Below are 12516 nucleotides of genomic sequence, written 5' to 3'. Positions count from 1 at the left end.
GTAGCCTCGGTACACAGGCTTTTAACCAGGTCAAACTAAATGTAGCCTCGGTACCCAGGCTTTTAACCGGGTCAAACTAAATGTAGCCTCGGTACCCAGGCTTTTAACCGGGTCAAACTAAATGTAGCCTCGGTACGCAGGCTTTTAACCGGGTCAAACTAAATGTAGCCTCGGTACCCAGGCTTTTAACCGGGTCAAACTAAATGTAGCCTCGGTACCCAGGCTTTTAACCGGGTCAAACTAAATGTAGCCTCGGTACCCAGGCTTTTAACCGGGTCAAACTAAATGTAGCCTCGGTACGCAGGCTTTTAACCGGGTCAAACTAAATGTAGCCTCGGTACCCAGGCTTTTAACCGGGTCAAACTAAATGTAGCCTCGGTACGCAGGCTTTTAACCGGGTCAAACTAAATGTAGCCTCGGTACCCAGGCTTTTAACCGGGTCAAACTAAATGTAGCCTCGGTACGCAGGCTTTTAACCGGGTCAAACTAAATGTAGCCTCGGTACCCAGGCTTTTAACCGGGTCAAACTAAATGTAGCCTCGGTACGCAGGCTTTTAACCGGGTCAAACTAAATGTAGCCTCAGTACCCAGGCTTTTAACCGGGTCAAACTAAATGTAGCCTCGGTACGCAGGCTTTTAACCGGGTCAAACTAAATGTAGCCTCGGTACGCAGGCTTTTAACCGGGTCAAACTAAATGTAGCCTCGGTACGCAGGCTTTTAACCGGGTCAAACTAAATGTAGCCTCGGTACCCAGGCTTTTAACCGGGTCAAACTAAATGTAGCCTCGGTACCCAGGCTTTTAACCGGGTCAAACTAAATGTAGCCTCGGTACCCAGGCTTTTAACCGGGTCAAACTAAATGTAGCCTCGGTACCCAGGCTTTTAACCGGGTCAAACTAAATGTAGCCTCTGTACCCAGGCTTTTAACCGGGTCAAACTAAATGTAGCCTCAGTACCCAGGCTTTTAACCGGGTCAAACTAAATGTAGCCTCGGTACCCAGGCTTTTAACCGGGTCAAACTAAATGTAGCCTCTGTACCCAGGCTTTTAACCGGGTCAAACTAAATGTAGCCTCGGTACACAGGCTTTTAACCGGGTCAAACTAAATGTAGCCTCGGTACCCAGGCTTTTAACCGGGTCAAACTAAATGTAGCCTCTGTACCCAGGCTTTTAACCGGGTCAAACTAAATGTAGCCTCGGTACGCAGGCTTTTAACCGGGTCAAACTAAATGTAGCCTCAGTACCCAGGCTTTTAACCGGGTCAAACTAAATGTAGCCTCGGTACCCAGGCTTTTAACCGGGTCAAACTAAATGTAGCCTCGGTACCCAGGCTTTTAACCGGGTCAAACTAAATGTAGCCTCTGTACCCAGGCTTTTAACCGGGTCAAACTAAATGTAGCCTCGGTACACAGGCTTTTAACCGGGTCAAACTAAATGTAGCCTCGGTACCCAGGCTTTTAACCGGGTCAAACTAAATGTAGCCTCGGTACGCAGGCTTTTAACCGGGTCAAACTAAATGTAGCCTCGGTACCCAGGCTTTTAACCGGGTCAAACTAAATGTAGCCTCGGTACGCAGGCTTTTAACCGGGTCAAACTAAATGTAGCCTCGGTACGCAGGCTTTTAACCGGGTCAAACTAAATGTAGCCTCGGTACCCAGGCTTTTAACCGGGTCAAACTAAATGTAGCCTCGGTACGCAGGCTTTTAACCGGGTCAAACTAAATGTAGCCTCGGTACGCAGGCTTTTAACCGGGTCCAACTAAATGTAGCCTCGGTACCCAGGCTTTTAACCGGGTCAAACTAAATGTAGCCTCGGTACCCAGGCTTTTAACCGGGTCAAACTAAATGTAGCCTCGGTACGCAGGCTTTTAACCGGGTCAAACTAAATGTAGCCTCGGTACCCAGGCTTTTAACCGGGTCAAACTAAATGTAGCCTCGGTACCCAGGCTTTTAACCGGGTCAAACTAAATGTAGCCTCGGTACCCAGGCTTTTAACCAGGTCAAACTAAATGTAGCCTCGGTACGCAGGCTTTTAACCGGGTCAAACTAAATGTAGCCGCGGTACGCAGGCTTTTAACCGGGTCAAACTAAATGTAGCCTCGGTACCCAGGCTTTTAACCGGGTCAAACTAAATGTAGCCTCGGTACCCAGGCTTTTAACCGGGTCAAACTAAATGTAGCCTCGGTACGCAGGCTTTTAACCAGGTCAAACTAAATGTAGCCTCGGTACCCAGGCTTTTAACCGGGTCAAACTAAATGTAGCCTCAGTATCCAGGCTTTTAACCAGGTCAAACTAAATGTAGCCTCAGTATCCAGGCTTTTAACCGGGTCAAACTAAATGTAGCCTCGGTACCCAGGCTTTTAACCAGGTCAAACTAAATGTAGCCTCGGTACCCAGGCTTTTAACCGGGTCAAACTAAATGTAGCCTCGGTACCCAGGCTTTTAACCGGGTCAAACTAAATGTAGCCTCAGTACCCAGGCTTTTAACCAGGTCAAACTAAATGTAGCCTCAGTACCCAGGCTTTTAACCGGGTCAAACTAAATGTAGCCTCGGTACCCAGGCTTTTAACCAGGTCAAACTAAATGTAGCCGCGGTACCCAGGCTTTTAACCAGGTCAAACTAAATGTAGCCTCAGTACCCAGGCTTTTAACCGGGTCAAACTAAATGTAGCCTCGGTACCCAGGCTTTTAACCGGGTCAAACTAAATGTAGCCTCGGTACCCAGGCTTTTAACCGGGTCAAACTAAATGTAGCCTCGGTACCCAGGCTTTTAACCGGGTCAAACTAAATGTAGCCTCGGTACCCAGGCTTTTAACCGGGTCAAACTAAATGTAGCCTCGGTACCCAGGCTTTTAACCGGGTCAAACTAAATGTAGCCTCGGTACGCAGGCTTTTAACCGGGTCAAACTAAATGTAGCCTCGGTACACAGGCTTTTAACCGGGTCAAACTAAATGTAGCCTCGGTACCCAGGCTTTTAACCGGGTCAAACTAAATGTAGCCTCGGTACCCAGGCTTTTAACCGGGTCAAACTAAATGTAGCCTCGGTACCCAGGCTTTTAACCGGGTCAAACTAAATGTAGCCTCGGTACCCAGGCTTTTAACCGGGTCAAACTAAATGTAGCCTCGGTACCCAGGCTTTTAACCGGGTCAAACTAAATGTAGCCTCGGTACGCAGGCTTTTAACCGGGTCAAACTAAATGTAGCCTCGGTACACAGGCTTTTAACCGGGTCAAACTAAATGTAGCCTCGGTACCCAGGCTTTTAACCGGGTCAAACTAAATGTAGCCTCGGTACCCAGGCTTTTAACCAGGTCAAACTAAATGTAGCCTCGGTACGCAGGCTTTTAACCGGGTCAAACTAAATGTAGCCTCGGTACGCAGGCTTTTAACCGGGTCAAACTAAATGTAGCCTCGGTACGCAGGCTTTTAACCGGGTCAAACTAAATGTAGCCTCGGTACCCAGGCTTTTAACCGGGTCAAACTAAATGTAGCCTCGGTACCCAGGCTTTTAACCGGGTCAAACTAAATGTAGCCTCGGTACCCAGGCTTTTAACCGGGTCAAACTAAATGTAGCCTCGGTACCCAGGCTTTTAACCGGGTCAAACTAAATGTAGCCTCAGTACGCAGGCTTTTAACCGGGTCAAACTAAATGTAGCCTCGGTACCCAGGCTTTTAACCGGGTCAAACTAAATGTAGCCTCGGTACCCAGGCTTTTATTCGCATTTTATTTCGCATTCGGCTACAAATTGAAAGCCTGGGGGAACGAGACACGTTTCCTGGTCTAGGAGTGGGAGTGAACTACAGTGCAGAGGGGGCGGGGCTAGAAGAGTGGGAGTGAACTACAGTGCAGACGGGGCGGGGCTAGAGGAGTGGGAGTGAACTACAGTGCAGAGGGGGCGGGGCTAGAGGAGTGGGAGTGAACTACAGTGCAGAGGGGCGTCGCTCCAAATGGGGTGACGTCAGTTTTCTACCAGGGAGGGGAGAGGCATGGGGGGCGGGTGCTCGGATCGGTGAGCCAATATTCTCCAGCACTTGGTCCATGCGCTACTCGCCCCAACTAGACCGGAAAGCACGCAGGCTGGCCAGGCGAAACTAAATGTAATGCCTCAACTCCTACAATTCAAAGTGCTTGTGTCAGGGTGGGGGGGGGGGGTTCCCCAGTTCATCCATCCCTCCCTCCCTCCCGCGTGTGTGCGTGCACGCACGCGTGCGTGTGTGTGTGCATGCGTGCGTGCGCGTGGGTCCAGGTCAGACAGGGAGGTCCAGGCTGGTATTAATCAGTCTGCATTCTGCTGAAAAGCTCAACGTGCAGATGATGGATGAGGCCAGTGTGCCGAGCGAGAGAGAGAGGCAAAGTGACAGGTGACAGAGAAGGACACACACGCACGTGCACACACGCGCACGCCTGTGTAAATCCGCTCCTCCTATCTGGACATATACTGTAGCTATACAGCATATACAAGGTATAGGGGGGCAGGGTGAAAGTGTGCGTGTGTGTGTGTGCGTGCGTGTTAACGGTGTGTCCCATCGGCCCTCCCTCCTATATATTGTAGTGGTGGCAGGGCAGGTTATTGAGGCCGGGCGTTTCTATCACATTCTAATGGAGCCGGGCTATGAGTTAAGGGCGCTGGGCTTTTACACCAGCGCTGTTAAATCACAGGCTCAGATGACTTCATTAGCGGAGGAGGACACATGCTGAGTCGCACGCTGCAGATATACTGCAGGTGAGCACAGCACGCACGTGAGCACACACACACACACACACACACACACACACACACACACACACACACACACACACACACACACACACACACACACACACACACACACACACACACACACACACACACACACACACACACACACACACACACAGTCCAGGGGAGAGGAGCAGCCGAGCGACTGTGGGAGTCATTCAAGGAGAGCAGCAGTTATGCGACATAAAATGCCAAGGTCAAGAGGTCACGCGGTGATAGAGGGTGTTTGTGCACAGCAGCAGCAGCAGCAGCAGAACGAGACAATGATGTCATCACCGCCACAAATAACGTCGCTTCGTTTGTCAAATGAAAAATGTATACTTGTTGGTGAAGTCATAGTGAACACATGCTGTATCTTATAAGGTCCATGATCGTCATATGAACCCGGGCATGTTCATTTCCAGAATCCTACTTCCAGTAATTACAGCCAAAATCTATCATAGATACCGTAAATACATTATTATTCATGAGTCTTTAGCAGTAATTAATGTGCGCCATACAGACAATAAGTGACAATATACAGACCAGACATGTCATTTGAGTAGCATGCCAACTACAGTAATCCACAATACACAGCAGGACCTTATACCTGTATAATCTAATCATAAAAATCATTTTCAAATAGCGAAAAGAGCCAATCTACAGCTACTAGTTGTGAGCTTGTACATCGCTATTATAAAATAGCCCGCCGTGCCTTAGACAAACTACTAGACTGCTATGGATAAGTGCAGACATCATTTACAGAAGTGAGATGTTCAAAATGACACCTCGTTACAAAGGACAGCCCCGGTCCATTTGTCCTGTATACCTGTCCGTCCGTTGTGTGTCCATCTGACGTGTACAGCTAATATCGGACGCGGCAATGTTCAATGTTCAAGGTTCAAGCAATCTGGGAACCCGGCTGGGAACCCTCCTGGGTTCTTCTGTGTTTTTTCGTACTAACAACACCACTACATATTTAGGGCAGTGGTGCTGACTTGAGAGATTAAAGGGATTGTGACATTAAAAAAAAGTTTTTGTAATTTTTCTTTTTTTAAACATTTAGTAGAGATTCTCTGGTCTGTGGTTTTCTGGCTCAAACAAGTGCTCTGATTTGCCTGCTGTTTGTGATGTCACAGCCTGCAAATCCCATATATGTCAATGGGATTTGCCAGCAGATGTCACTGTTTTCATTGAAGCTCCAAAGGCTTCCAAACCCCAGAGAAAATCCCAGACCACAGACAATTCACTGAATGTTCAAAGTTCAGGTTGTTTGGGTGTAATTAAGGTCATACAACCTTAAACAAAAAAACGAAAAATACAAATGAATGAAAATGTATGTCATGAAACCTTTACGGTTCAAGTGCATGAGATTAAAATTATTTGGTTCTGGTTCCTCAAACATACATTATTAGAGCAATGGAAAAAAAGGTATATTACACTGTATTAGAGCGGGGTCCGCTCATTATTCCGACATCCCATTATTCCGACCGGTAGGTTACTGTGAGGTTAGGGTTAGAGATAGTGTTAGTTATAAATGGTAAATGGTGCATTTATATAGCGCCTTTATCCAAGGCGCTTTACATAGATTGTGCATTACATTCACCCATTCACACACACATTCATACACCGATTATAATGGGGCCAGTCGGAATAACATGCTATGTAGAGTATAGATAGTCGTGTGCACATTAACAAATTCTCAGTAACAGACCAACACGAGACAACATCATCCCAAAATATGTATTTTGTTCTTCTTTTTTTTTTTTAAGATATTTTTTTGCGGCTTACGCCTTTTATTGGTTTTTGAAGGGACAGACAGTAGGCTGACAGGAAACGGGAGAGAGATGGGGGAAGACATGCAGTAAAGGCCGTGTCGGGCTCGGGAGTCGAACCCGTGGCACACTGCGACTGGATTACCAGTCGGGTGCCCAGACGGTTACGCCACCGCCTGGGCCGTATTTTGTTCTTCTTATATTTTTATGAACTCGGAACGAAGTTAGGGGTCGCGCTACGATCATCTGAGGTTATGTAAAAAAAAAAAAAACATTATCGCCGGCTAATAATCACATCCATGGATCCGACATCAATGCCCCGTCCCGTGAAAGGACTGCCGTCGTGTATCCCCCTTTTCATACGAGATGTTTTGAGCGGGAAATGGATCCCGGCTAGAACTCTGACAGCTGGCATTATGCCGCCGTTCATGAACTTCCCTCCGCTGTGAGAGCGCCTAGACGCAGCGCCAGAGTCATTCTTCTGTAATCCCGCACCATGAAATCTCCACATTTCCAATAAGGCCGACAACAAAAGCGACCCTAATGAGGAAAACTACATAACTCCATACGGCTCCACTTTGATGCTGTGAGATTAGTTATCCCATTTTGGACTGAGGGTCGATTAAAAAAAAAAAAGGCTTCTAAATCATAACATTTTTCTGAAAAACCTATTTTTCTATGTCAGTGGTGGTGCTCAACCTTTTTTCATGTCAAGGACCGCCAGAATTATCTCTATTGGGCCACGGACCCCTATCTCAAAATATGTAGTTCCATGGACACCCCCCCCCCCCCCCAAAAAAGAAAATATTTAAGCTAAAAATGTTCGCTCTGAAATATATATTCAATGATTTGTGCCACATTTTAACGATTTTTCAAAAATAGCAGACCTACAAGCTCATAGCGCTATGAGCTTGTAGATCTGCTATTTTTCAATAGTTAAAATTATAACATAATGTTTAAAACACCAAAAGGGGTTCCCGCCCTAAATGGGTTAAATAACATTCATCCACTCGACGACAACTCCTTCCATCTTTTCTCTGACTCCGTCATTCTCTCTCTCTCTCTCACTTCTCGTGTCTCTCTCTCTCTCCAGATATACGGCACAGACAGACATGTGGATGAATTCATTCCACTTGCCGTGCCACCAAAAATGTGGAAGGCCCTATCAGCAGCCATCCAACAGTGTGGAAGGCCCTATCAGCAGCCATCCAACAGTGTGGAAGGCCCTATCAGCAGCCATCCAACAGTGTGGAAGGCCCTATCAGCAGACATCCAACAGTGTGGAAGGCCCTATCAGCAGCCATCCAACAGTGGAAGGCCCTATCAGCAGCCATCCAACAGTGTGGAAGGCCCTATCAGCAGCCATCCAACAGTGTGGAAGGCCCTATCAGCAGCCATCCAACAGTGTGGAAGGCCCTATCAGCAGACATCCAACAGTGTGGAAGGCCCTATCAGCAGCCATCCAACAATGTAAGGCCCTATCAGCAGCCATCCAACAATGGAAGGCCCTATCAGCAGCCATCCAACAGTGGAAGGCCCTATCAGCAGCCATCCAACAGTGGAAGGCCCTATCAGCAGCCATCCAACAGTGTGGAAGGCCCTATCAGCAGCCATCCAACAGTGTGGAAGGCCCTATCAGCAGCCATCCAACAGTGTGGAAGGCCCTATCAGCAGCCATCCAACAGTGTGGAAGGCCCTATCAGCAGACATCCAACAGTGTGGAAGGCCCTATCAGCAGCCATCCAACAGTGGAAGGCCCTATCAGCAGCCATCCAACAGTGTGGAAGGCCCTATCAGCAGCCATCCAACAGTGTGGAAGGCCCTATCAGCAGCCATCCAACAGTGTGGAAGGCCCTATCAGCAGCCATCCAACAGTGTGGAAGGCCCTATCAGCAGACATCCAACAGTGTGGAAGGCCCTATCAGCAGCCATCCAACAATGTAAGGCCCTATCAGCAGCCATCCAACAATGGAAGGCCCTATCAGCAGCCATCCAACAGTGGAAGGCCCTATCAGCAGCCATCCAACAGTGGAAGGCCCTATCAGCAGCCATCCAACAGTGTGGAAGGCCCTATCAGCAGCCATCCAACAGTGGAAGGCCCTATAAGCAGCCATCCAACAATGTGGAAGGCCATATCAGCAGCCATCCAACAGTGTGGAAGGCCCTATCAACAGCCATCCAACAGTGTCTATATGTGGCAGGCCCTATCAGCAGCCATCCAACAGTGGAAGGCCCTATCAGCAGCCATCCAACAGTGGAAGGCCCTATCAGCAGCCATCCAACAGTGTGGAAGGCCCTATCAGCAGCCATCCAACAATGTGGAAGGCCATATCAGCAGCCATCCAACAATGTGGAAGGCCATATCAGCAGCCATCCAACAATGTGGAAGGCCCTATCAGCAGCCATCCAACAATGTGGAAGGCCCTATCAGCAGCCATCCAACAGTGTCTCCCTATATATACAATGTGGAAGGCCCTAAAAGCAACCATCCAACAGTGTCTCCCTATACCTTCCTTCAACATCCGCCATGAAAGAGCACCTATAGCTTGCCAAAAGAAGCATTTCCTCTGTAAATATATTTTTACAGCTCCTAGTATTGATGACTTCTTGTACCTCAGGGCTATTTGTGTTATCAAGTACACCTCTGTACTTTTTGCAAACTGCTAATAAACTATAATCAGTCAGTCAGTCAGTGTCTCTCTCTCTCTCTCTCTGTCTCCTAGGCATCCCGATTGATGGTTGGGTGACAAAAAATGGCCGATCAACAAGCTCACTCGTCGCATCTGCGGCGCTTTGTGAGCTTGTAGATCGGCAAGTGACTCTGTCGTATGAAGAAGTATAGAAATCCAGCATAACTCCAACACACACTCTCTATCTCTCTCTCTCTCTCGCTCTATTCAGCCCTCCATCAAGAATAATCCAATAGTAATGTGTGGCTCACTCAAACACACTACACACACACAAACAGTATCTGTTATAACATGTGTTGTGCAACTATAAGCGCCAACCAACCAGTAGTGCACAAGGGTGTGTGTGTGTGTGTGTGTGTGTGTGTGTGTGTGTGTGCGTGTGCATGTGTGAGAGAGAGAGAGAGGGGTAGGGTGCGTATACCCTTATTAGACCAACGTCCTTGGGAGATGCAGAGCTTTGCCCTTTGTTGGAAAGGTGTGCGTGCGTGCGTGCGTGCGTGCGTGCGTGCGTGCGTGCGTGCGTGCGTGCGTGCGTGCGTGCGTGCGTGCGTGCGTGCGTGCGAGTGTGTGCGTGCGTGTGTGTGTGTGTGCGTGTGTGTGTGTATGTGTGTGTGTGTGTGTGTGTGTGTGCACGCGATTTAGAATGGATAAGGCTGTGTGCAATGTTGACAGCTGTGAATGGAGAACAGGGAGCAACCTGAAGTATTGCCATCTAATATGTGTCACACAGCGGCATAAATATTTATACAGGAGAGGAGAGGAGAGGTAGAGGAGAGGAGAGGAGAGGAGAGGAGAGGAGAGGAGAGGAGAGGAGAGGAGAGGAGAGGACTTGGGAGAAAAAACTATTCACTATTCAATCAGGTAAGAGACATAATGAACAAGTCTCTTGCTCCATTCACACGTGTGTACGGCTGCAATGCACGTAACTCAGAGAACCGTTCGACCCGGCGACTTCACATTCGACACACGTGTTCCACACCCCCACAGGGAGTGCAGTGCCCGGTGTCGAGTCGGTCGAACCCACGGTTGTCCAGAACCACCACAAAAGGACTCTGCCTGGGCTCTGGACAGGGCCCCTGCCCATGTGCAATATATGGAGCTGGACTGTTCTGACAACACTCCATATTTGGGCATGCCTGCCACAGAACTACATATATATAGGAATAAAGGGACACAGAGCGAGAGATACCGAAATCTCCATATATGGGCATAAAAGGGACACAGACAGATGGGTGGAACTCTGACACGGGTATATACAACTTGTATTGCATAGCCGGGTGCAGGCACATGGATCTCCAACTTCCATAATTACTGACTCGGTGCTCTACAGCCGGGCATCCGCACTATATATATATAATATATACAATATAAAAAAACAATATCTGGTCTCGGTCTCGACTCGGTCTCGCCACCCGTCGGTCTCGACCCAGACTCGTCCTCGTGCCACACTCGGCCTTGACTCGGACTCGACCCCCCCTTCCGACTTGGTCTTGACTTGGACTCGCTTTAGGTGGACTCGACTATACGACACTATAGCCAATAGCGTGGTGAAGGTGTGGTCGGTACACTGTTGGCCAATAGCGTGGTGAATGTGTGGTCGGTACAGTACCCGTTGGCCAATAGCGTGGTGAATGTGTGGTCGGTACAGTACCCGTTGGCCAATAGCGTGGTGAAGGTGTGGTCGGTACAGTACCCGTTGGCCAATAGCGTGGTGAATGTGTGGTCGGTACAGTACCCGTTGGCCAATAGCGTGGTGAATGTGTGGTCGGTACAGTACCCGTTGGCCAATAGCGTGGTGAAGGTGTGGTCGGTACAGTACCCGTTGGCCAATAGCGTGGTGAATGTGTGGTCGGTACAGTACCTGTTGGCCAATAGCGTGGTGAAGGTGTGGTCGGTACAGTACCCGTTGGCCAATAGCGTGGTGAAGGTGTGGTCGGTACAGTACCCGTTGGCCAATAGCGTGGTGAAGGTGTGGTCGGTACAGTACCTGTTGGCCAATAGCGTGGTGAAGGTGTGGTCGGTACAGTACCTGTTGGCCAATAGCGTGGTGAAGGTGTGGTCGGTACAGTACCTGTTGGCCAATAGCGTGGTGAAGGTGTGGTCGGTACAGTACCTGTTGGCCAATAGCGTGGTGAAGGTGTGGTCGGTACAGTACCTGTTGGCCAATAGCGTGGTGAAGGTGTGGTCGGTACAGTACCTGTTGGCCAATAGCGTGGTGAAGGTGTGGTCGGTACAGTACCTGTTGGCCAATAGCGTGGTGAAGGTGAGAGGCCTCATGTCCCGGTAGGCCAGAGGCAGCAGCCTGGGCCAGCTCCACGCCCACTCAGCCACGGAGCCCTGTGTTGAAGCACGAGCACAGCACTGCGTTAGTTATTAATCAGGTTTGGCGGTACGTTAGCGCTCCAGCTGTGACCCCGGCAAACAAGAGAGAATCCCGCCGCGGGCCGCGGACACCCCCGGCGATCAATCACGTCCACGCAAAGAGGGTTTTTATTCCAATAAGACAGCAATTAATTCATAAATCCATTTGGGGAGGGGATGTAGCTGTCATTTATTGAGAGATAAATCAATTTTTGGGGAGGTGGTCGTTACTCTTGTGATTTTTAAATTATTTTCTTTTTCTCTGTCTTTAATGGCACCCTGCCAACCCCCCCCCCCCCCCCCACCCTCACATGCATGCACACATTCTCTCTCACACACACACACACACACACACACACACACACACACACACACACACACACACACACACACACACACACACACACACACACACACACACACACACACACACACACACACACACACACACACACACACACACACACACACACACGGCATGCATGCAAATATGTGCACACACGCACGCACGCACGCACGCACGTGCTCAGCAGTATATTGGCAAAGGCAAATAAAAATCAGATTGGCTTTGATTGCCAAAATGTCACTCTTAACTCCAGGGCAGAGTTTTATTGACAGAAAAAAAAGAGGAGAAGTCAAGTCTCTCGCTCCATCCTTCCCTCGACTCCCCTCCTCTCCTCACAGGTGATTGATGGCCCTTGCTTTTTTTCCTTCTTCTTCTTCTCTTCCTCCCCCCATTGTATTTGACAAACAACACAGGCACCTGAAGCAGTGAAGGCATTTTAATCATTCTCTTAATAGGGTGTTTCTATGCAAAGCTATGCAGCTCTCTCTCTCTCTCTCTCTCTCTCTCTCTCTGATAAGCAAAGAAAACAGGCCCCAGTCAGTCGCCGTTTTGTTTTTCTTTTAGAACGTGACTGTTCTTCAAAAACAACGGCAGCAAAGCGGGTATT

General features: G+C 48.8%; 1 protein-coding gene across 1 annotated transcript in view; it reads right to left on the bottom strand.

The window, feature by feature from the left end:
• Positions 1-10732: 10732 nt before the first annotated feature.
• LOC306918682 (uncharacterized protein KIAA0825 homolog) overlaps positions 10733-12516 on the bottom strand; it is a gene marked incomplete at both ends in the record, with an annotated part of 46009 nt that continues 44225 nt past the window's right edge. The window contains one exon of the mRNA XM_079531563.1: positions 10733-11539. Coding sequence (XP_079387689.1) covers positions 10733-11539 — 807 coding nt within the window. The remainder of the gene's footprint in view (positions 11540-12516) is intronic.

Source organism: Electrona antarctica (assembly GCF_951216825.1).
Source record: "Electrona antarctica genome assembly, contig: scaffold_532, whole genome shotgun sequence".
Lineage (NCBI taxonomy): Eukaryota > Metazoa > Chordata > Actinopteri > Myctophiformes > Myctophidae > Electrona > Electrona antarctica.
The sequence above is the reverse complement of the archived record's forward strand: the minus strand, read 5'-3'. Positions and strand labels throughout refer to the sequence as shown.